General features: G+C 41.3%; 1 protein-coding gene across 32 annotated transcripts in view; it reads right to left on the bottom strand.

Annotated features, from left to right (window-relative positions):
• NRXN1 (neurexin 1) overlaps positions 1-25,678 on the bottom strand; it is a 1,140,616-nt gene that overhangs the window by 541,807 nt on the left and 573,131 nt on the right. For all 32 annotated transcript variants that reach the window (XR_002126503.1, XM_019665155.1, XM_019665157.1 and 29 more), the window contains one exon: positions 2,740-2,913. Coding sequence is in view for 31 of the 32 variants with exons in the window: in XM_019665155.1 (XP_019520700.1) it covers positions 2,740-2,913 (174 nt within the window). In the remaining variant the exon portion in view is untranslated. The remainder of the gene's footprint in view (positions 1-2,739; positions 2,914-25,678) is intronic.

Here is a 25,678-nt window from a genome sequence, read left to right as displayed (position 1 = left end):
AATGGTAGCTTTAATAATTAAGTATTTCTGTAGTTTATAATGCAGTTTTGGGCTGAATGTTAGGTCTATGCAAAGAGTGTCTAAACTAAAAAAAAACACAAAAAATTCACTGTATGTATGGATATTATCTTGACTCAGTATTGGGCTTAACGGAGCCTGATTACTGGTGGATTACCAGCGTCCATTTTCTCTTACGTAAGTAGTAAAATGCCATCATAAGCAGTAGTTTTCAAAATGTGGTCCCCAGACCAACAGCATCAGCATCATTTAGGAAACTGTCAGAAATGTAAATTCTAGGACCCTGCACTAGACTTACTAAGTCAGAAACACTGGGGGTGGTGTCCAGTAATTGGGTTTTAACAGTTATTCAGGCAATTTTGATACCGGCTAAAGTTTGAGAAACACTGATCTAAAGGGACTCGGACAAGGTAAACTCACTCCCATAGCTAACATGTGTGGTATAAATAAAATGAGCTGCTACCAACTACAATGAGTTGGACATGAAAGGCAGCAAGTGACTATTCAGGGAAGACCAAGAACTTTTACATGAAAAGCACTTAGAGATTTGTAAGTCTTGATGGGTAGGAATGATGGAAAATATTGACAAGATTTTTGGTTATGTCAACTTTATACTATTTCTATTAATATGGAAGCTAAGTGATTCCAATGTGATTTGAACTCAAAATTCCATGAGACAATATTTAGAGACAATTTATCGAGTAGTATTTAGAATTTGATCACTAATCCTAAAAACATGTGTATCCAATTAATTACACCGTTGACATGCACATCTGAGATTATTCCTGGGAACCATAAAAAATAGAAATAATCATAAAGTAAAAAATCTTGATGTTGGAATGAAAAAATCAGGGTAATATAACAGCAGCAAGGCAGGAGCACGGTAACATTCTAAGAAAAAAAGGAAAAGGGGGTAAGAGAGGGTGAGAATTATTAAAACTCAGATATTAAAGCATCCTGGATAAGGTAAGGAAAGAACCAGTGTCATAAGCTACTGAATGATTTCAAATGTTCAAATAGAAATTTAGGGCTATCCAAGAGGATGTATTGGGTTGTCGGAAAAATCGTGACGCATTTTAGCAATGAAAAAGATAGAAAAAATTCGTCATGGCTTTTCCGACAACCCAATAAAAACAATCATCTTAACTAAATTACTTATTAGATTGTGTTGGAAAATACAACAGCACCACATATCATGGCTGCTAATACTCATTCTCAACATTAGGATTAGTATCCCCTTCCAACCATCCACTCATGTCATGTGCCAGTGGTGGGGGTTCATGTGTGTGTGTTTGGTTGTCTATCTTGTGGGTGTTTGGCTGTGAATGTGTCTTTTCTGCTCCCATCATTTCTTACAGGTGAGAAGTCACTTGTGAAGCAACTTGTAGAAAGGCCTATTTTTGAAAAATATTTTCAGAAGAGTTTGTACTTTTTTTTTTTTTTTTACTGCATATATTCTCAAAGATTAGATCACCTCCAAGAATCAACGTTATATCCCACAGTTTTGTATCTATCCACTAGAGGGAATTTATTCACTTAACAGTTGTGTTTCCTTTGCTAAATTGGTAAAAAGAGAAAACACATAGTTTTCCTTTCCTTTACAAAAGTGAGTTATACCAAAATTTGAAATAAAAAAAATATGGCAACAACATTAAAAATGAATTCAATAGAGATTTGCATTAAATAGCTTTATCCTCCAGCAGGATTCAAACAAAGTTTGAATTTCACCTGACTTTTCAGGGAAATATATGTTGCAGAGAGGGGAAAAAAATGTATTTTCAAATAAAAAAATTGTCCATGTACTTAGGTAATTGCTAAATCTAATGGCATTATTTTGGCTGAATGGAAATGATTCATAATCTCGTGGGGAATAGGAATTCGCATGTCTTTTTTTGCTTCTCCCATATGAAATTTCCTTATGAATCTAAAATTTTCAAAATGGTCCAAACTGTATTCAACATTAAAGGAAAAGCAGCAACACATTCAGAGCCACAAAATTCAGGATAATGTGATTAAATTGCACTTATGGAGGGAGAATTGGCTCAAATAATATCAGGTGTTGAAGGGAAAATTATCTAAAATGAAAGTAGCAATCAAAAAATACTCCTACTTTTTAGTATAGATAGAAAGCACAAAGGAACAGGAAGATACTTGAGTACATTTTTGAAGTATGGAATATTAGCCTTTGAGTAATAGAAGAAAACACTTTTTGCTAAAACAAACTGATAATATACAGGAGACTCTCCTGCTGCCAGGTAAACACAAACCAAATAGTACAATAATTTGAAAATGGTATCTGAACTTTATTCTCTTGTTATATCCTATTGAATGTGGATTTCAAAAAACTGGCTCAAACTGATGAACACTTGCTGGGATAAGTATATTTTTCTAGTCTAAATGGGGTATCTATTTAATGTTATAAAGCAAGCATTGTGGAACTGATGAACACACTAATTTTGTGTACTATAGAATGCAAAGAAGCAGAAAATAACAAGAACCATGGACACAGCTTCTGTTTGACAGCAGACATTAGTGTAGGCTTGCAAACAGTCCAGAAAATTTAAAATTTATGGGATGAGAAATTAAAAACATGAGTAAGGATTTCTAAGCCCTAAGTGGGGGGATTGACCAGTTGGCAGAAATGAATTTTGCTAGCTAGAGACTTGTTCTTATTAGGAGGTGGAACTGGAATGATTAGAGTGTGATACCAAAATCTAGTACCTTCACATCCTCTCTCAATCTGTCCATTGCAGAAAAGAGCATCTGAGATGAGGTCTGGAAGCCGTCCATTTAAATCCACTGATGCCAAGCAGCCTTGAAAGCCCTCCTTGGCATGGACGAGTTTTGGCAAGGATTTGTACGTTTCTTTCGCCACTCCTCCTATATACAAGTCACCTGTGGGAAGATCAAAGTTTTGGTCACAAAAGTAGCTTGTCATTAAATTTAAACATACAGTAGGGCAGGGAAAAAAAAACGAGTGAGGTTTACTTTGCATTAAGAAAGAAAAAAAAAGTAAATTTCTAGCTAGATGTTTTCCTAAAAGTACAATAAAATTATTTGAATACATCAGCACTAGAAGAAATTTCTAGAAGCTATTTCTACAGAGAATTAAATGAGTTCATTATCGTGTGGCCAAGCAGAGGAAATGGGCCATGGGGTTGCATATCCCTGCTCTGAAATCGGATCCTGACTATGTACCAACTCTATGGCTTTGACATTGTTTTTGGTTTGTTTGTTTCTCTGATCATTAGTAACTTCATTTCTAAAGTGGAACAACATATCCCATAGGGTTGTGTAAGGATTAAATGAGATAAAATATAGGAAACGAAAATATGTAGTAGAGCCAACAGATGCTATTATTATCGAATCTACCTTCTACTTAAAGAACTCTGAGTCTTTCAGTTAATCAGAGGTGTTGTCAACAAATTCTCTCTAGCATCTAACATTACTTTTTTCTACTATGCTTAAGCCCATTATCCCTGCTTGTACATATCTTACTCACTAATTCACTCCCACAGGTCTGTACGTATTTGAATATTACATTCTTTTTCAGGTAAAGTTATACAACTTTGAATCATTTATGCTTCTCTAGGATCTGTTAACAAGTTATCAATATATACAGAAGGTGCCATAAGGGCCACTACTTAAAAAAATAAATCCCAATCTAAGTTTGATTTTATTTACTTTCCTATCACAGATTATTCACCATACCTAAACGGCACTGGCTAGATGTATTTAATTGACTCTAGCAAACACTAAATCAATGTAGAACATAAGGGGGATGACCCCCAAATTCCATAGTACACTGGCCCCACTTACAAGTTGTGATAAACATACTCTATACAGCTATGTCCCAGGCTTTGTCATTTGAATGTTCTCTCATATTAACCATTCTATCTAACTTCCATGCCACCTGATACCTTTTCCCCATGTGAACACATATCTCCGACACTGCTAATGTTTATCTGGGTCCCTGTGTGCTGTCTTCATGGGACTTGGGGGCAAGGAGAACTGATCTACATGCCAATGTTCTTGCTGTTTGTTTTGTCATGAGTAATCAAGTCCTTTGTCTCTGACCCAGAAATCTTATGTCTCCTGCCAGCATCCATTAAGCAGTAATAAGCTAACCTATTAGCTTGTAGGGAGGATAAAATCAATTCATAGATATAACACTCTTGAATTGTATTGAGGAGTACATTGAGCTTGCTTAAAGTTATTTAGCCATAAAAACTGAGAACTTGGGACCCTGAACTACTAAAGCTCTCATATTACACTAGCATGCCATTAATTCTGTCTAATTTGCCCTGGAGGTATGGATGTGTTTACTTCCTCCACCTCCTAAATAGAACAAAGCATCTATTGACTGCTAACCATCATTCTTAATAGTAAAGGATGGCATGCTCTTGGTCTGAAATGAGATACTATTTTTGAAATACTTTATGTTTTTCCCTCCATATTTCCTTTCTCTCCTTAGTCTTTCCTTTGTTACATTTCAAGCCATTGTGTTTTAGCCTCCGAGAAGGGACATGAATCATAAACCAAAGGCATAAAATTATCTTTCTGTATTTGAGTCTTAAAAGCCAAGACTCTTGGAGAAGTGAAATAGAATATACAGGCAATTCCATGAGAAGAGTAACGTTTTCCTGCCTCTCGTGTAGGCAAGCAGGAGAGGAAGTTGGAGGAGAGGAAATGTGAACATAGTCGTTAGTGAATGCCAAGAGGAAGGCAGAGTGCTCTAATTTAAGGGCTGAGCCACGGTGGATGTCAAAACCTCAGGTAGGCTTATGGGGTCATGTGTGCATTTCCTCAACAGTACCCAGACGCAGCAGTGAGGTCCTTGAGAAGAAATGGCTGCATATTAGATCTAAGCATGCTTGTAACGTAGCTTCACAGAACTATTCATTTTCCACTGGTGTGGGAGCAACAGAGCAATTCTCCAAGCGACACAGAAATACGCAGAAAATGGCTGGCCTGAAGGGGGTATGCACCCAAGAATGAAGGTGCTGTGTAGCAATTCAGTGGGTGCCTGAGCTATAAATCTAGGATATTCAAAATCAGCTTCTGTGCAATCTCTCTCTACCTCCCCCAAAATTGGTACAATGGGAAGTCCCCAACCCCAATGAATTCAGACACAATCCCAGGGAAATAAACCAAAATTATCTGAGATTATATTTTCACTAACTCAAAGAAAGAGAGCTCAAAATAGAAACCAAGGTGAGTTATGGAGAAAATAAAGTTAGCTTCCTTGCACGTGTGCGATTGTGGTCTGAGATTTATACCGTTACATGTCAAATGTCAATGCAAGGAAACACTCCCTACATTTATTTATTCAATTAAATTTAAGAAACTTTAGCTCTCCTCCAGGCCTAATGAATGTAGTCTTAGAGATGTGTGTGTGTGTGTGTGTGTGGGGGGGGGTTGTGAATGAAGAATTCTTGGCACTGCTTCAGGCTTTTTAGATGGAAAACTGAGTACTGCAAGTTCTGTATGGGATGCTATTGGATTGTCGGGAAAGTCATGACGCATTTTGCACTGAAAAACAGAAAAATAAGTCATGACTTTCCCGACGACCCAATATATATTTGATAGCCAGTTTCCCTCTTTCTGATTATAACCTCCTGGGGGAGAGAGACGTGTGTCTTTGTTTTAGATTCTCCCACGGGGTCTAGCACTGGGCTATAAGCACTAAATATTGTCAGGTACCTGATGGGTTGAAGTCACCATAGAAAAAAATAGAGACAGAAAGAAATGGTAAGGCAGCACAAGGGGAGGGAGCTAATTGTAAAATGCATGTACTTCCTTTCCCTACTTCATGCCACAATCCTATTTTTTCCTATTAGTGAACTTATTTGCCTGAGCAACTTTTTAAAGCTATTGAAGAAAAGTAGTAATCTCTCCCTTGTGTTATTAAAAAGCAGAACATATCGATTCAAGTAGTGCAGGATGCAAGCCTCAAACATACCAAGGTGGATGAGTTTGGCTTCATAAGTAGGGGAATCATTTTAATTTTCATTACTGAAGCTGCACTTAGCACCACCACTTAATACTGTCTTTATAAACTCTTCATATAGCAGATAGTGGTCTAAAGTCCCCTGTTGGGTTGCCATCTGAAGAGAACAAAGAAAACCCTTAAGTGGCCTGAGACCTGTGTAGCATTAGCACTTCATCAAAGATGCAGCTCCTCCTTTTGATCCTGGGGGCGATAGAAAGAAAATGACCCATTAGCACTAATGGGATCTCACAGGCAACATCCTGTGCATGGGAAGGAGGATGTGCTTTCTAATGACCCCTGTGTGAACAAGAGCCAGGATGGACATCTAGTAAGAGCCAGTTTCCTACAGATGTGAAGCCATTGTGTTACTTCAAGCTACAAGCGCTTTCTATTCATATCCTTTAAGTAGTCCATGCATGCAATTGACAAGGCAACAAAGGAGCTGGGGCATTTCCAGCAGAGGATGCAAAGAATATGTACAAAGAAAGCCAGATAACCTCAAACATTTGGGGAGTGGGTTTTTAAATCTCAAGAATATTGTTATCTTTAGCACTAGTGTATGTATGTATACATGTGTGTATACATACATACACGTGTGTGTGTGTGTGTGTGTGTATATAATAGAGAGAGAGAGAGAGAGAGAGAGTGAGAGAGAGAGAGAGAGCCATAAAATGTATACACATTTTAAGAAAGGAAAAAACTGCATCAATTGTAGTACTCAATATATGCCAATAACAAAAGTTGAATACAAATCACATTTGACTTCTGCAATTACAAGAGGTGCTCAAAGTGGTTACCCTCAGCGTCCAGACACTTCTGATTACAGCGAACTACTGCTTGAGCATAGATAACATCTCTTAAAATGTGTATACATTTTTCTGGCACCCCTGGGTTGTGTGTGTGTGTGTGTGTGTGTGTGTGTGTGTGTGTGTGAATGATCTGAGGTGATATCACAAGTATCCATTCCCTAATAGTTGGATAGTCATGAGTAGAGAATAGTGCACAGGCTTTTTACCTTTTTAGTATTATCTGGCTACAAACCCTAGCTGTACCACTTACTGGCGGTCTCAGTGCAGGCATGTTGTTACATAACTATTTTCAGAGTCAGGATCTTCATCTGTGAAATGGGTTAACAATGCCTGCCTTGTATGGCTGTGGGGGATATGAAGACCGTGTGTAAGCACTGGGTATACAGCATGCATTCAGCACACGGCTGCTCCTAGTGTGGTTGTGTTAGCATGCCTGGTAAGCACTACACATCTATAGTGCACCTCATTCTAGGTTGGTTGCACTGAGAGACACAGAAGAGCAAGTCCAGTGTCTTGTTTCTAGTATAATTAGAGTGTCACGATGTCAAATTTACATGTCCTATTTTACTTGATTTAATTTGCAGTCATTTGTGTACTTAAAGTATGCCTTGCAATATACTCAAGAGGCTCCTTTGATGGACTCCATTTGAGACCCAGCAGCATTGAACCTGGTAACATAAACAGAGGACTCGCTTCATAAATATTTTCTAATTGGATATAAACAGCGTAAGAAACACAAGAATTCTATGAAGCCCAAGGGCCACGTGGTAAGGTTCATGCCAAATGTGCCTTATAAAATCAGAGAAATAAGGGCCGGCCGAGTGGCACGATGGTTAAGAGCTGGCTTGGGATGCCAGAGGGCCCCGGTTCGGATCCCACATATGAGGGCCAGTGACACTGCCCTCCACAGCTAAGATGCTGAACACCAGCTCAACCTGGAGCTGGGATGCCATGAGTCGCAGGCATCGGCATAGGCTGCAGCCCCTGCGGCAGTGGGTTGCCATGGGCTACCGTGTGTAGCCAGCAGCCAGCGTGAGCGGCCAGCAGCCAGCGTGAGCGGCCAGCAGCCGCAGTGAGTGGCCGTCCAGAAGCCGGCGACTGATCTGCCTCGCCCGGGAAGAGCACAATGATGGTGCCAACTTGGGCCAGTGAAGCAACATCCTCCACAACTAGACTGAAGAACAAAACGACAGCAACTTGTCTGTTCCCCTTCCCCCAATTCCCCAGCACTGTTCCCATCCCCCCAATTCCCCAATAAAAATCTTAAAAAAAAATCAGAGAAATAAAAGGCTTTTATGGATTTGATTGTAAGGTAGAGATCATGGAAGACCTTAGACCAGAAGAAAGTATAGGGTACATCACATTGTGATGACATAAATATAGGTGGCGGGCATGGGGAACAGCACAGATGTACCAAAAAGACAAAATGAATACAGCCTTCACAAAAGAACCGAAAAGATCAGACCTGGCTGGAAGAGAGTAGTTTTCAAAGGGGCCCTGATAAGTAGTGCTGCCTAAGCACAAAGGAATGGCTTGAGTAGCCCAATAGAATTTATGACTACTGGTTTAAAAATATAACAAAACAACAACCAAAAAATCCAAAAAACATGCCATGCAAGCTAGAAAACGAGGAAATTTGAAGCAGTGATCACTTGGAGAGAGGGAATGAAATTACTTTTACCATTAAACACGTGAAATTTGATTAGGAGTATCCTATAGGGATCAGATGATATAAACCAGGGCCTTAGGGAAGAGATGGTGTAGCTGCGAGGTATGGTCCGGGAGCCATCAACCAAAAGCACATGAAATGAAGTGGTGTGAGAGGTATTTTCTTCTCTTAAAAGAGGGAGCATAAGACAATTAGAGCAAGGACTCCAAGCTCCACCTTAAGCAGCAGAATGCGAGTGTCAAGGTATAATTAGTTCTTTGAGTCAGCTTTCCTGTTTATGCACATGTATGATTTGGTGCCTCTTAAACATCTCACCTTCATTCCAATTAAAAAGAGCATACATAAAAAGGACAACTGCTTTGTAGATTTGGAGAGCTAAAACTCTAGGGCAGCGGTTCTCAACCTTTCACAGGGGTCGCCTAAGACCAACGGAAAACACATATTTTCGATGGTCTTAGGAACCGAGACACCGCTCCTCTATCCGTCTCCAGGCCCACATGCAGATACGCCCACACACGAGTACCCCGGTGACCCCTGTGAAAGGGTTGTTCAACCCCCAAAGGGGTCGCGACCCACAGGTTGAGAACCGCTGCTCTAGGGGAACTTAAGAAGTTTCCTGCAATCTCTTATAAGTGACATTTGGGTGGGGGGGGGGATGCTGAATACACATTGTGTTACTTTCCTTCTGGCTGGACTAGAGAAATAACAATTCTGGAGGCTTTGATGAGAGGATTGGACTCTGGGCAGCAAATATGGGGACAACTCTAACTTTCCTCTCAATTCTTTCCTCTCAATTCTGGTAGGAAAAGTGCACCCAGGCTGGTCTAGTTTCTGAGAGTTATTCGGCAGGAAAGGGGCATTCCCTTACCCCTGGGAACAATTAAACCCTGCCCCCAAATTCGTATCATTAATTTTCATCTTGTGTTGCATAGCCACAAAGGAACAACTTCAGATCTTAATACAGCTTTTCCTTGGGAGGCAAATGGAATCTAAACCTCTTTTTATAATATGCCCTGTTGGAAGAAAAATTATCTATAATCCCTGTGGAACACACACACTTTTTTTTTCCCGCTAGGGAGAAAGCCAAAGTCAGTATTTATTGTGACTGCTTAAATAAATGGTATTAAACTACCAAAAGCAAAAGCATGGGAAGTCATTAATATTTCTCTAACATTTTGGAGCTCAAGAGTAGACACATGAAAACTTTTAGAACCACACATGGGCTGAACAACACTAAGACCACGTCTAAATTCAGAGTGCACCAGATATTTAAGTCAAACCTGGCAATTCAAGTAGATGTTTTACTCTGAGATACAAGATCTGTCTTTCATAGATCTCTATGAAAATCATCAGGTTAATTTTAGAAACTCTTTGATGAAGAGATGCTCAGTGATTATCAGTTTGATTTATCCTTTCATTTCTATACACCTTAGTCTTCCTTGGTACATAAAAGGTTTAATTCTCGAACAACCCATTTTTCTTCTATAGGAAATACCTGTAAATCCTTATCTTTAGGCTTATCTGGGCTTTCTACCTTCAGCCTAAAATCAGACCTTCATCTACCCCCCAAAAAACATGTGCGCGCGCACACGCACACACACACACACACACACACACACAGTGCAAAACTACGTCTAGACAGACCTATATTATAGAAATCACATGTCTAGTCTCCCTGCTACCCAAAACGAAATTTCAAAAAATTTTAACTTCATTCTATATCTCACAACTTACATTCAAACTACTGCCAAGAGCTGACAACAACTTTACCAATACTTCTGACATTCGTCCCTCCGTTTTCATTCCCTTTTCCAGTTTTGTCCACCTTTCCCCTTGTACACCTTTCATGCAATAACTTATTACCTGGTGTCCCTGCCTCCACCCAGCCTTCTCATCAACATCAGATCAGTCTCCCCACTATGTCCAATTTCTTCAATACCTCTCCCTCTCTTCTAAACAAAGCCCAAGGTTAGTAGTGTCCAAGAATTTGAATTTTCCAGTCTCAGGAACTTTTTCTAAACTTTGAACAATCTTTCTCCAATAACTTTTGTCAGGCAGAGAGTTAAGATAGTATCAATCATCTCCCTATATCACACACAATGTTTAGTCAATCTGTTTTTTCATCATTTTTCCAATACTTCATGCTCACGTTTCTCCATCATTTTTTACAGTACATATCACTTCCATCATGAGGAATGTCTTTCTTCTAACAACGTTCCATTTCAAACTCCTATCCAATTTTGAGGGCTCGTCTCAAATCTCCCCTGGGTCATGTATTCCTGTTTCCCCAGTCACAGGCAAGTGTGATCTTTGAATCTCCATAAGATTCTGAACCCCTTTTCCAACAATTACCATCTCTCCCACAGTTCTTTGTGTGGATGTCTTATCTCCCTATTTTATAAATACCTTGAAGTGACCATGAACTAAGCATCTTTATATTCTCATTTTCATTTAGTAGGCACTCAGTAATTATCTGTTGAGTCACTGAATGCATACATGAATTAGCAGTTTGCATTCAATAAATAATCTGCTAAACAATAAGGACATAGTAAAGACTTTATGGTTATGATGCTCTTATTTATCACTGGTTCCCTCCAACTGAGAAACAATGACGTTAACTGTGGAGAATTTTTCTTCTATTGACCACTTTTTTCAATAGAGGTGAAATCATCCAGCTCATTAAAATAATGCAATGCAGTGATATTTTTTCCCCATTCTGATAGGATAATTCATGACCAATTTTAACTGACATGTAATTGATATATATGTAGAGAGAGGCAGACAAAGACAGAAGTACAGAAACAGTTTAGGGTATCAATGTGTGGCAATGAGAACATATTCATGTGTCTTCTTTTACAATTAAAATAAGTGCCAAAATCCTTGTGGGAAAATGAATTTCAGCCTATCCTGGCCCTTTCCTGCATTCTGTCTCTGGCTGTTCTGTGGTTCTGTTGCCCCACCTACAAATATGACCAAACTCATGTAGCCTCCCCATAGGCGCACTTCACACTATGGGCACTTTACACTATTTCTCCAAATTCTTCTACCGTCACCCTGTAAGTAAGACAGGCATGCACTTACTGTGTGTGGCCATAGAACAGAGCTGAGCTAACTGCATGAGACCATGATGTTCTGCCCTGGTAAATGTGTTAATCCCTATCTGCGTTCCCTGTGAGTTTGCAGATGCCTCACCCCATCTAGCCTTTGGGCTGCAACCCAAGGACTCCTGGGACTACAGTCCCGGTCTGTTACATATAGCTCTTAGCTTCTTGCCAGACACAGGCATTCCTGATTCTACAGTAGGCGCTTACAGCCAACAGTATATTGCTTCTGCTAAAAAATATTGAATTTCACAAAAATGACCGAGACAGCTGATTTTAAATGCATAGAACCCTGCTGCGTGAGAGAGGGCCTCCTCCCTGCTTGGTAATCAGTGTCAAGAATTGCCCTGGTCAAAACCAGAAAATACTTTATTATTATAACAATAACTGGCATTGGTGTCGTATTCTAAACTTCACCGAGCACTTGCACATGTATTGTTTCATTTGGGTTTTGCCTGGTGAGCTACAAAATAAAGGTTATTGTCGACACATGTCACATGAACTAAGATCCAAGGCTCCAATGCCAGAAAATGGCAGGGTGTGATTCCAAGCCCAGGTTTCCTGCAACTATGATAATTTTCACTTCATCTGCACTGGTTTACACACTGTATATGCCAAATGGCCAATTTGTACAGCTCCACTACTACAAAATACAGGGACGTTCTGGAGATCTTGGCCAGTGAAGAAATAAAAAAACTAATGGTAATAACTGTCAGCAGGAATCCAAGTGAATTAACAGATTCCCGGGACAATGGGAGACTCATAAGCATGTGGAGGAATCTCACCAAGACCAAGTCAATTTGTTTCCGTGACCATAAATATTAGCTATCAAAATTCTCACCAGTAGGTAAAATTCTTAAGACTCCCAAGTTTGATGTTTTTAGATATGTCAGCTACTTGTCAAAAGTCTCCCACAAAGAGATAAGTAGGACACTTGCATTCATCCTTGGCCCAACTTAATATCTGTGTGTGAACAGGTGGAGTGACTCCACTCAGGTTTTAGCTCAGGACTTAATGTTTTCCTGTAGTGAGCCTTTGAGAGTTAATATTGACATTATGTTTCTGGACAGGACAGAAAACGCTTTCAATATTCCAAAAATTTCTGTTTCTAGCTGATATTTTTGAAATAAAATTGCCCGAGAAGGAGAATTTTTTTTTAAGTATGATTATAAAATGTACAACATGAAGATAGATTTTGTTTGTGTGTTTGGCCAACATAGTGTGAGGGAGAGCTGGTGGGCATGTTAAATGGGAAATAATAAAGCGAAATTGCTATGGAGGTGTATGTGGTAATCCATCTTCTTTTAAACCCACTCTACGCTGGTGACACTGTGGCAGATGGAATAGGAGTTCAGGAATATAAATTCATGCCCAGCTAACTTCATCTCATGGCTTCGTAAATTTACCTTTAGGTGAAAAAAAAGAGTTCAAATATTTTCATTATTTTTCCTGTTTCTCCACGCAGGTGACAGCCAGTTTAGATACCTCAGATATCCTTTAGCAGCAGAAAATCCTGTCACCATTTTGTGTTTCGTTTTCCACTCACTGTCTGACACTCTCTGAGGCTGCAGACGGCTTACAGAGGTTCCCTGTCTCACAAATATCGTTACACCTTACACGTGCACAGTGCCCCAGTTTGAACAGGTGCTTTGCCATCTCATATTCATTGGATCCTCGTACCAACTCTTCACAATAGGCACAGAGTTATTTTTATTATCCCCGCCTGACAGGTGAGCGAACTACTTTTCTGAAAAGGTAAGTTACCTGCCCCAGACAATACAACCAGCACAAGGAGAAAAACACTGGCACCCAAGCCAACGACTCCCAGGCTATCTCTTTTCTTCCTGCACCACACTACCTATGTTTACTCAAAACCTCTCAGTGACAGAAATAGAATACACAGAGGAGTTTAGAAATGACTACTCTGGAAATTAACACGATTAATAACAGAGGGCCAGTAAGAGGCCCTGTGCAAACCTGTTCTCTTTCCTAAGATGTTGAGTAGCTCTAGATAGCTATTTGCCTATTTCTTTTTCAAAATAGTTTTTCTTATTTCAAAGAAATGTAATTTTCCTATTTCCAAACAAAGGAACATTTATTTTGGGTGGCAAAGATCTAGTGGTGGTACAGGGTAGGTGCAAAAGGACAGCTTTTCCCATCATTGTGGCCTGTTTAACGCAGGTGAAACAAAATAGCATCTGATCTCAACTTAGATATATAGGATAAAAGGGTAAGGCCACCAGTGGTTTCCTGGATAGCTTGAAAGGACAATAAGATACAAAGCACACACACACAAAAGAAACTTAACAGACATTGACAAACGCTTCTAAAATATTATGAGCTTCGTAAAGTCAAATAAAACTTATTTCTTAAGTACCTAAACTTTTCTGTATTTTTTCAAAGAAGAAATTCTTTCCGTGCCTAAAAGATGGAATAATCACAATCAGGTCGTCAGGTCCTGCAGGAATAGTGTCACTCCCTAGGGCATATCTCTGAATACTTTGCTCTTCCAATACTTAAATTATTCTTATGGGGAAATGCAAATAGTTAACAGCAATGATCAAAAAAGGGGGGCGGGGAGATGTGGGGAACTTTCCCTGAAGGCTAAGAAAATGTAGGGCTTTAACAGTTGCATGGACTAGGAGATAGCCCTCTGGTACAAGCTGATGATTGTTGATAGGCCAATCTCCAATCACCCAACCACATACTGTATTTGCCTGGGCCTGTTTTTAAAACCTATACATGAAAATGTTCTATAGGCCACATATTAACGACATACAGCAATTACATATGTTTGGCTATAGTATTTGAGGAAGACTTCAGGGGTTAAGGAGATAGAACCAACATATAGGTTCTAGTATATAAAGTACAGGGATGGGAAGAGTGTGTGGAAAGTGAAAATGGAAATGTCCAGTTCTTCTGCAGTTACCAGAAGTGAAATTTTCAGCACTACACAATGTAGTGCTGTAGAAGTTTGGAGAACTAAGTTATACATGGAGGAGGAAATACTTTTTATTAGTCATATAGGACATTTTCCCCTAAGATTAAAATCAGTGCTTTCACTTTAGATACTCATAAGAAATCCCCTCTAATATGTTGTCAAATAGATGATAGCAGTATTTAAATACTTCTATAGACCTGGGTTCAAATTCTATCTCTAGGCAACTCACTTTGCCTTTCTGAGTTTCCATTTCTCATCTGAAATATAAAAGCACTAATATCTCACTCACCCAATTGTTACAAAGATTAAGAGACCACACCTGTGAAGTAGAATACCAAAATTTAAGTTCTGACGGAAGTGCCAACACAACAGATAAAAGATAATGCGAGTCTGAGACAGATATCCAAATGCAAAATTTATAAAGTAACTGATAAAAAACTGGTTCTCAGGTCATGAATTCCTCAGTTACCTGAAGAACATCACCATCACAACAATAAGAGGTCAGAAATTGGAAAGATGTCTAAGAATAATTTTTTGAGGTAATAAGTTTAATGCAATAAGTTTTCACTACTGTCCCCTTTTAAAGGGAGACTACAGTCTAGCCCCAAGCTTAGTGAGAAGGCTCTCAGGTTTCCTGGAGAACTTGCTTTGTTTCCTGCAGTTGGGGGAATAGGACAGGTGCCTGACATACTAAGAAAGCTTTAAACAGCCTATGGCAGCAGCAGAGAAATGACAGCATTGGGAATGGGCTGCACTTGCCCAGCTAAGGGGGCAGATGATGCATGGGGAATTCTCGTGGGCAGACTCAGGCCTCATGTGTAATGAGGGCCAGCCAGGCAGGGCTCCCTGGATACATCAAGGACCCCGGCAGTGAGAGCTTGTGTGGAGGAACAGAAGGCATGGCCGCTCCACAGAGGTTTAGGGCAGGAGGTCCCAGCAGAGGAAACTTGGATGAACCCAGGAGTACCCCATGAAAGGAGTGAGCTTGAGGGATCTACCAGATCAGAGTCCGAACATCAGTTAACATCCCCAGTCAACAAACTCTGGGAAGATGACAGCAGGAAGGGACGGAGATGGACATGCCCCTTCTACTGCCTGCGGCTGGCCAAAGCGGGCTGCAGCCACGATTTTCAGTTCTGATTAGCTTAGACTGGATAATTTTAAAATTTTTGAATTAAAGTTATGTTTTATAATGTAAAACGATTGTAAAATCATCTTGGCAATGAGCCAAAACATTTCCTCTAAACCAGTATGTGGTACAAATGTCTCAACACAGTACATTTTAAAGCTGTCAGGTGGTCACCATGTCTGGGCAGATGGAGGGTCACCCTCATGGTCAGAAAATGATTAGACATTTGTGACTTCCATCTCAGAACATCCCAACTCCTTGCCCCTGCAGTGGTCATAACCAGGTCTTGGGACAGGCAGACAATAGCCTGAAAGGCTCCGCTCAAGGCCCAACCCTGTGTCTTCTCAGGTATGTGAACTTGGCCACGTCATTTGGCTCACCTGTACCTCAGTTTCTGCACAGCGTGATGATATTTGAACATCATGCTTACTTCAATAATTTCACATATAAGTCCTGAACACAGTGTCTGGCCTATAAGGACTCAATAAATGCATTATTCGTTGACTTAATTATGATGTGAGAATCATGAAGGTAGTTTATTGTAATACAGCTCTGAATAGAGGGCAAAGACAGATTCTAGGCCACGTGACAATTTGTCTCACAAAGACAGCCAGTTTGGCATATCACCCTGTCACCGTGTATGATTCAAACTTGTGTCCCAGAAAAAGTACAAATAATTATGTCACAGACCATGAACTTTCTCAAAAATAGATGGAACCATGCGTGTTAAGTTTGTAAATGCCAAAGGTATGCTGTGTTTTCGATATGGCACCTTAGGACAGGACCTTAAAGTGCTTGAAGAAGGCTTTGAGGAGTCTCTGGACTCCAAGAGGGAAACCGGTGGTGGGAGATCTAAGCAGTGTGTTGAGGTGGGTGAGGAACAGGGAGCAAGGGTGCGAGAGAGAGGAGGGAACCTGGTATAGCCCGGCTGTTAGGAATGTTAATCAGCAACCTCAGAAAAATCTAGGAATGCCGGATCAGCTGTCATTACGGGAACAAGGCCAAAATATTGCCAACACCTGTCATGTGCAGGTGGGCCTTATGCGTCTCCCCTTGTTTTAAACCCTGGAGCTTCAAAGAATATACTGGCTGATCACATGCTGCACTGCTGAGAATTAAATGAGGTCCCATGTATAAAATATTTATAATAGTGCATGGGATGTGATAAAGCCTCAGCAATGGTTAAAACACTTATTACTATTTAATATTACTATCATTACTGTTTAGGTGAGATGTTTGATTTCCCTAAGCCTTACCTTTGTTTCATCATGGTATCGTGGGCCTAACTAAGTTCAGCAATCTCACCAGTGTGTTATGAAAATAAAAGAGATAACATATAGCCAAGATAAAACCTCCTGGCTAACTTTTAGTAAAGAGCAGAGGCTGATGGAGATGACAGTGATGCACCTTGCCTAAAGGCACACATAAAGATGCTATATCATCCAAGTCTGTCTGACCCCAAAGCTTGTGTTCTTAATTATAGTGCTCTATTGCTTCTTGCATTATCTTTAAGAAAAACCACAATAATTAATTGAAACAGCCAAGAAAGGGCCCTTTTTAACAGCAGACATAGAAAACCACATCCATGTGGCATTAACAAGAAAGCCTGATTGAACTCATGTGGTTCCTGTGAAGGAGCATAGGCGGTACCCTCCACTGTATGAAACACAGCGGGCCAAGAGTAGCAGTGTTGTGGAAAATGTGCTTTCGTACATGACTGAAGATGGCAGGACTGGCTGCGCAGCATCTCCACACTGGGAGAGGTGACTTTGTACTACGGCCGCCTAGCTTTCCAGTCTATTCCAATTTTGATCCATGGCTCATGAGGAATTGTGCAGGACTGGGGTAGAACCTAGTTTTCCTCTGGGTCATGGTGAAAGAGGGCTGGAGCCGCATTATTACTGAACCCAAACTAAATGGAACAACTGCCTGAAAATAACAGTGATACCTACTTTTGGAATCAATAATGAACAACTATAACTTCACCCAGATGTCAGTGGGGTCTCTGTCCTTTCTAGGTCTAGGAGCCTAGTTCCAATCTTTCCAATTCCGCAAAGGATGAAAATCGAGCATTCCCCGGGAACTGCAGCAAGCCTCTGACTTCTGCTTCCGGCTTTCTATCCCCTGTGCTGCTTCTGACCGCAGATCACTAGTCTCTGAGTCCACCCACAAAATAATTGTGTTCACCCAAGCACTTGTGAGTTTAGTCATGTGAACACTTTGGTGCCATGTAATGCCCAGCTTTCCACCATCTTGATGACTGCAGCCCCTACCCCCAAACCTTGCTCCAGGGTATGAAAACCCCATCCCCTAATTTTTGCACAGCAGCTTAAAGATCAGCTTTGGTGCCTTTGATGGCTCCACTTATACCCCAAGTACCTTGTCCAAAAATTTCTTAAAACAAATCCAGAGCAGTCATATCTTCCCATTGTCCCTTAAGTCCCCTTGACCATTGTCCTGGTCACAGGGACAATGAATGTTCCAACCAAATTTACTCTCCCAAGAATTAGGCACTAGGACGCCTGAACTCAAGTGAGTCTCTCTTGGGTATCTGAATGGTCAGGAGTGGAAAGCTAGGTCTGAGAAGGCCACGCTGGCCGATGCTGGTGAAAGCACAGAAAGCCAGCATGCAGAGAGGAAAAGGACTGAGGGAGAGAGCACTGGGAAGTTGAGAGAAGGCAGAACACAGCCCCTATGAAGACCAAGAGAGGTGAAGAGGCTGGCGTATTGCTGCCAGCTTTCCTGAATGTGGCTCTCGTGAGCTCCAGCCTTAAACTTTCGCTTTCTTACTCCTGGCTTCCTTGAACGCCGCTATGCCCTCACTCTTTTCCCCTTTTAGTCACTTGTTAGTCTGAATGAGTTTATGCTTCTCACACTGAAAAGACCTTTATCTACTTCTCCCTTCAGAAAAAAAGAGGGATGCCTGCGAACAATGCAAATCTGCAGACTTACGTTCTTCTTGAGGGAGAAAGGTGTTGCCAAACTTGCTTTTCCATCGGCTTTGACATACTGATACCTTGACGGAGAAGGCTCAGCCCGTGGGAAGACATCTTAGATTCTCTCCCGACATTCCCTGAAGAGGGAGGAGCCCTGGAGACCCAGCTATGATGAGGCTGAGAGCTTGTGAGCTATCACCTGACCCTAAGAAGCCAACTCCGAGCACCTGCAGGAACTTGCTTCTCTACAGCATAAATATCACCAGCTGTAAGGGATCAGCTTATCTAATCATTGCCCCACTAGGACGTGGTAAATTGGCACCTTGTTTGAGAGGCATGTGAGCACTGGGTTCAGAGTTCCAGGAGCCCACACTTCCCTGTGGAAGGACTGGGGAAAGCTGTTTTTCCTGGTGTATCACCTCCTCTCAGCTATTCCAAGCACACAAGCCAAGGCCTGTGGAGGTCAGAGCTCAGCCAGTGTTGTGGGTGAGCAGAAACCAGCTTTAGGGCTTTAAACCTACCCCAAAACAACTGCAAATGGGAAGGGTGAGGGCCATCAACACTGTACCAGAAGTAAAAAGCAAACAGATGACCAACAGTCTCGATCGTGTGCCTATCACTGACCATGGGGATACTTTTTTCCAGTGAGTCCACAGAAGGTCTCAGATTTCTTTTCAGGACGTTGCTCTAGACTGTCACTAGTAGTCAACTGAGGTTAATATGAGCAATAAAACTCACTTTCCCTGGTCTGTTGTAAAAAGTGTTGAACTGGGAATTAAAAAACTGAATATAAAACACTAACTAGCTGCCTGAGCACATCTGTTTGTAAAAAGAGTAGGTTAGACCCGATTGTCTCCAAGGTCATTTATCCTAATGGTGGGAAGAGAAATTTCAAATAATGTAGTTGGAGAGGCTGAAAAAAAACAAACAAACATAGAAAACTATGCCTAAGGTAGAAGAGATTCCAAAACAATCACAATGGGTGAAGAAATTAAAAAAAAAGTTGGTGGTAAGAAATAAAGAACTTAAACTCTGCTGCAGTTGTGTAAGCTGGTCCAAGGGGCATGGGGGGGGTGGGCAGTGAGAATAATTTCCAGGGCAAATTTTAACAGTGTGTCTCAACAACTGGGCATGGAAAGAAATAATGTCTCATTAGGGGTGGCAGTGAGAGGGTTAAAACAAACTGACAAAGGCATTATTAAAAAAATAATAGATTGAGGCTGATTTCTGCAAAGCTTGGAAATTCTATGGAGACATCAGGAGAGAGACAATAGTTTCATATCTCTAATTGTCGTTCAATGCTTGTATGGGAAAGGAATAACAAAAGTGTCAAGTCTTTCTTTTAGTTACTCAGAGCCTGACTGTCTCTGTTCCATACATGATGACTGCCTCCCAAGTGGTGTTTCCCAACCCCCACTCCCTGCCTCACTCAGCCTATTCTCTGCAGCGAAGCCAAAGGATGGATTCTAAAGTGCATCATAACTCTAAACTGCTTAAAAGCCCTTAATGCTCCCCCTCCTCACAAAACGGCACTACACTAAGGGCCCTTCTGAAACACGCTGCTCCTTTCTGAGCCTTCTCCCAAGAGGTCATCTTTCAAGTTCACATTTTATGCCATGCAAATCTCTCTGCATTTACAGCTAGTTGACCTAAGTAAGCCTACCATCAGCAGCAGGGCAAAAACCCATGAAGGTGTGTTCTAGACTGGTCCACTCACGGTATTAGATAGGTCGTGTCTTTGGGGGAATTAGAAAGTAAGCTGAAGAGGAGCGTAGACAGACGTGGAAAAAACACAGGAACAAAAGCAAAAGGTCGAAGCCACGAGGCAGAAGAATGCAAGAGCAGGAGAAGCCAGCAGGCAGACAGGAGAGGAGGGAGAAAAGATAGTAGTGGGAGTAGGCAAGATAGCGAGACGGTGGGTGCTGGGGCACCCAGTGAGGGAGCAGTGGAGATGTGTAACCAAGGGAACGCCTAGGAGGGCTGCCCTTGAGACTCCAGTATGGCTGTTAGAACCAAGTTCTTACTCTGTGTGGCCTCATGGCTCGCTGAAAGGATCCATCTCTCTTACTTCCTAATGCATCCTTAAAATAATTTCCCATGAACTGAAGTCATGTGAGTAAATCTCTTTCCAATAGAGAGCCTAACCAACAAGACAACAACAGGAGCTTGCCTCCATTTTCTATGTCATCTCCTGCTTTAAGGCTAAGCTCAGGGTCAGACTCTTTTTTTTTTTATAATTTCTTATTTGAGCAAAGCATCTGGCCAAGGCGAGTGAGCTATCAAACGTCCTATGGATGAACAGACACAGCTGGGCATGTTCAAACATGCTCAGGGCTCAGGAACAGAATCTGGATCACTGACACACCGCGGCAAGGATTTATCCAACAGCAACTTCAAGGGTAGACAATGGGGGGCAGCGATGTTCCTTTCAGGACGGGGCCGGTATGTAGCTGGGGAATAGAGGCTAGTGTGAGGCCCTGATGATAAGAGCAAGACCACTACAGACATATCTCTGACGTATTGCAGGTTCGGTTCCAGGCCTGCCAACCGTAATTTTTTTTTTTTTTTTGCTGGTGGAAGCTCTTACCTTCAATTTGTAAAAAATGCAACATTTGTGAAGTGCAATAAAACAAGGTATGCCTGCGTTGATCCCCAACTCTTTACTTAGAGATTGAAGGCATTTGAAAAGAAAGCCACAGTTGGGCTATCTCTGTGTCTCTGATTAGGGAAACTTCTGGTGGCTTGGTAGCAAGATACACAATAGCAGGTGATTGCTTGGGAGGGATCAAAGGAAGGTAAGGAGCAGATAATGGTTGTGGTCATGGTGGTAAGAAGGGGAGAGACAAGATAGGAGATAGATGGGGAACTCACACAAAGTCCTTAGGGGCAAGGGATTTGGGGTCTGAGACAACTAACAAAGCGGGAGGTGCTGTCTGGGCTGACCCAGATGTAGCCTATAAATGAATTATTCACTTTTAAGTAGTTTTGCTAAGTGGCCACCTGAGGGCACTGTATTCTATGCACCTCGGAATCTTTCATCTTTTTTTCCCACCATCAAGTAAATTATCCTCAATTTGCTAAAGGATAAACAAGTAATGCTTTAAAGAAAGATACCCATTGAAGATGGGGCCCAAACATGATCCTTCCTCCCTATCTTTGTTTTGGAACTAGATTAATGAGTGAGTAAGACTGACCTCAATTTGAATCCCTGGGTAACTGGAAGGATTAAATAACATAACCTGATTTCAATCTACTTAGCATTTAGTAGGAAGTTAATAAATATTAACTCCTTCCCATATACACACACATACAAACATAGACAGTTGCCCAATGTAGGAGAAAGAGAAGGAACATAAGAAGGCATTACACCCACCCTTTCTCTCTCTGAAGGGGTCAGGACTCAGAAGTCCCTAAATGAATGTACAGCTGGGCTAGAAATTCATTGCAGAGAGCAAATTTATGCTGCTCTTTTCATTGCATGTCGCATCTTGTACATAATAGCCAGAGGGAATAGAACACAAACAGCTGGGAAATAAAGATGAAAGCAAAACTGTATCAGCAGGGAGAGGCACACAGCCCCCTGAGAGCCCGGCAGTGTCATGAAAGATAATTTGAACAAGGTCACCTGCATAGAATTCTTTTTATCTGAGAAAGAGCATTTGACTTCTGCCCATTTCTGACCATTTCCGTCGAAATCAAGGTGTGGATACATGATTCCTAGCTTTCAAATTTCTACACGAAGGTCCTGTCTATATAATGAAATAGAACCACAGGCAAAAGCATTCATTGTGATAAAGGCTAACTGGGATCTAGGATGGCTGAAAACAAAGACATTCTGCTTCCCAGCACAAGCGGAGTCTGTTGAGGTTTTCCCCTTTCTGAATCCCAGATGGCAAGTTCTGTGGCCATATGCTGCCCTCTAGTGTCTCTGTAAGAGATGGGAACACGAGAAATAAAAATACTTGAAAAAACCTGTGGCAGCCAATGTCACTTCCGCCCAGGAATGGTACATAAAGCAAAACTGGTAAATAAAACAAACGTTAAAGTCTTAGGGGGGGAAAAAAGTGCAAAACCAGATTTTGTACTAAAATTAAAAAGTGAGATAAATTTGGCCTCAACGTAGATAGTGCACTCTTTCTGGACTCTGAAACACATGGTGTCTAGATTAGTGAGTGCTCTTTAAAAATACAGACACCTGTCGTCCCCTGCACATCACTCTCAAGGGATGACTGCCTTGGTCTGCCTGAGGTGGGGTCCAGGCATCTGCATTGCATAAGTCCTGCCACATGATTCTGATGTGGTGGTGTTAGACCTCACTTAAGAGAACCGAAGATTATCTCAGTGACTTTAAGCAGAGTGTAGAATAAATCTGATGATTTTCTTTAACTCCTAGAAGGATCCAGCTCTTAGGCAAAATATACATGAAATAAAACCATTGACCAAGATAGACCAACTTTCATTTTCTCTGCATTTGGAGTGGCTGAGTCCTCCAGGCCTAGCATGCAAAGACGATCATGCTGTTGGATTCAGAGTGAAGAGTTCTTGCAGACATTGTCCTAGGCGAACAAGTCCCCCTAATTCCAGTGGGCGTAGTGAGAAATAATGCCTCGTGGTTCTTACTCATCCTTTGGATATCCCTTCAACATTCCTTCCTCCGAAAGTCTCCGTTACTCTCAGATGAGCCTCAGTGCCTGGATGTGGTGGCTCCAGGGCCTCCTGTTCTCCTATAAATGCTTGCTTAGCACCAAGGGAAAGCAAGTGTGCCATTACAGGAACTCGGCTACCCTCTTCCCAACTGTGCTCTCTATGCTTAGCACAGAGTTAAGTGCTCAGTAAATACTTGTCATCTGACCAATGCTTGTGATCACACACAACAAAAGGCAGTGACGACGGGAGCTAGCAGATGTGGGACATGCCCCGCAGCCATGCTCTCCTCCAGCGCTATCTAGTCAATAACACACACACGAGAGGGCTTCTTTGGGGTTGTTGTTGCCATTGGATCTTACATCCAATTGATAAGCCCATGGCTTTGGCTTTTGGCTTTTAATTTGAGGAACTTGCTCTAGCTTTCGGTGTGGTCTGATAAGTCTGCAAACACACGGGAACTTCATGAGTCGTTAATATAGACTATTTTTATTCACCCGAGAAATTCATCTCAGATTTAATTTTTTTCAAACACAAAAGCACTCAGTTAAATTTCAATATCTAACATGCTACTATTATATAATATGGTTCTTTCAAGTCATAGTTTTAGTTTTTAATTCTAATCATGGATAAAGCCTTTCTTATAAGTAGAGTCATGAAAAACTCAGTGTTTTAATAAAAATCAGCTCTAAGGACTTCTTAGATTTGCATAGGTCCCTCCCGCCGCCACCAGAAGCAATCCTATACTACAACTTCCTATTACCCACACTTCTTTTTTTAATAAATAATAAGCCACTATTTACTTCTCAGGAGCCAGTGCCCTAATTGTCCAATCATATATCACCCACCACCTTACACTGCTTCTCCGGACCCTCAGGAAGTATGCATGCCACATACTTCAACCACCTATGAACTGCTTTTCCAGCCATTCTACTCTCTGACGCAGTGTCCACAGTATCAGGTGAAGCTCACCGATGCTGAGGTCTCCCCCTTCGCAAACAGCATGCCATTTTGCTTTAGCTCTGGTGATTGCCTTGGCCAGATCACTGAACGTCATCATCTCTCCTTTTGCCTTGACAATTATGACCTGAGCAAAACAGGGGCCCCCACCAAGCAGGACAGAAAATGCACTCTGTTCACTTCAGTCAGAGACAAGGACGAGAGGGAGGTTTACGTTGTTTAACAGCACTTCCTTTGAATGTCATCTTACTTTTTGAGTGACGCTATTAGATCTGTGGGCATAAACAGGATGTCTTTCAAGTTAACAAGAGGCCCACTCTGAAAGAAGGGAGACAGCCACCACCGCACATTTTAGGGGCTGGACCAATATAATCCCCGGATTGTAAGTAAATCCTGCCATTACAGAAAGTGATACCTTTTTCTTTCTTCTTTCACTTTATTTAGAAAAAGCGTTTTTCTCTACAAAGAGTTTTGGATTTTTCTCTTTCCGGTTTCCTAACTCCCCAATGTATTTACTTTTTGAATCAAAGGGAAAGATCCTATCAATATAAATGAACAGCTCTTGCCAAGCAAAAGCATGACCACACTGATCCCTGTAGGGTTACGGAAGGCACCGGGATGGAGCAGACGCAGCAATGAAGGGGCCTGTGCCAGGACTGCGGGCATGTTTTGCTGTTTTATCCAGGGGCAAGTCATTCCAAGCTCAGATTGTCCAGTGCGTGTTGTGATGTTAAATGAGATGGGATATAAACGGATATAGTTTTAGCGATTCACAAAGGCCCATTCTGATGGAAGCTTCTGTTATTTTCGCCTATTATTGACATGTTTCCTAAGTTTGTCTTGCTCACTTGAGAAATCAAGTATCAATAAGGAAAGAAAACATCTGGTAATGCTTTCTTAGAAGCTGGTAAAAGAAACATCCCTATGGGAGTATGTGTGGTGGGGGTTGGGGGGTGGGATTCATCATTGGAGGCACAGAGGCAAAAGTCAGGCTCAGACCCCTGTTGGTCAGGATTGTAAGTATCTAAAAAACTTCACCAAGGAAAGAAAACTAGTAAGCTTTCGAAGAAACTCCTAGATATCTGGTTACCTTGACTCCAAATTGATAGAAAACAGTTGGGACTAAGGAAACTTGCAAACACCTAGTTTCCTTCCTCCCTTCCTCTCTCCCTCCCCCCCCTTCCTTCCTTCCTTCCTTCCTTCCTTCCTTCCTTCCTTCCTTCCTTCCTAATACTTCTTCAGTACATGTATCCAATGCTACTTTTCTTATAATATCAAAACTCAGAGTACATTTTTTTCTCACTCGTTAAAGTTTAATCATGCATGCATTCTTAGGTGTTGCATTTTTTGAACTGCTGTTAAAAATGCATGTTTCTACCACATTAAAGGGGGAACAGAGGCTTGTGTTGTATTATTAATCCTGTGTGGGAAATGAAATTCTGGTCAGTTTTTGCAGAAGGCACGCGCATGCGCGCGCGC

This window comes from Hipposideros armiger, unplaced genomic scaffold (genome assembly GCF_001890085.2).
Source record: "Hipposideros armiger isolate ML-2016 unplaced genomic scaffold, ASM189008v1 scaffold_435, whole genome shotgun sequence".
Classification (NCBI taxonomy): domain Eukaryota; kingdom Metazoa; phylum Chordata; class Mammalia; order Chiroptera; family Hipposideridae; genus Hipposideros; species Hipposideros armiger.
Note: the sequence above shows the minus strand (reverse complement) of the source record. Positions and strands in the feature narration are given on the sequence as shown.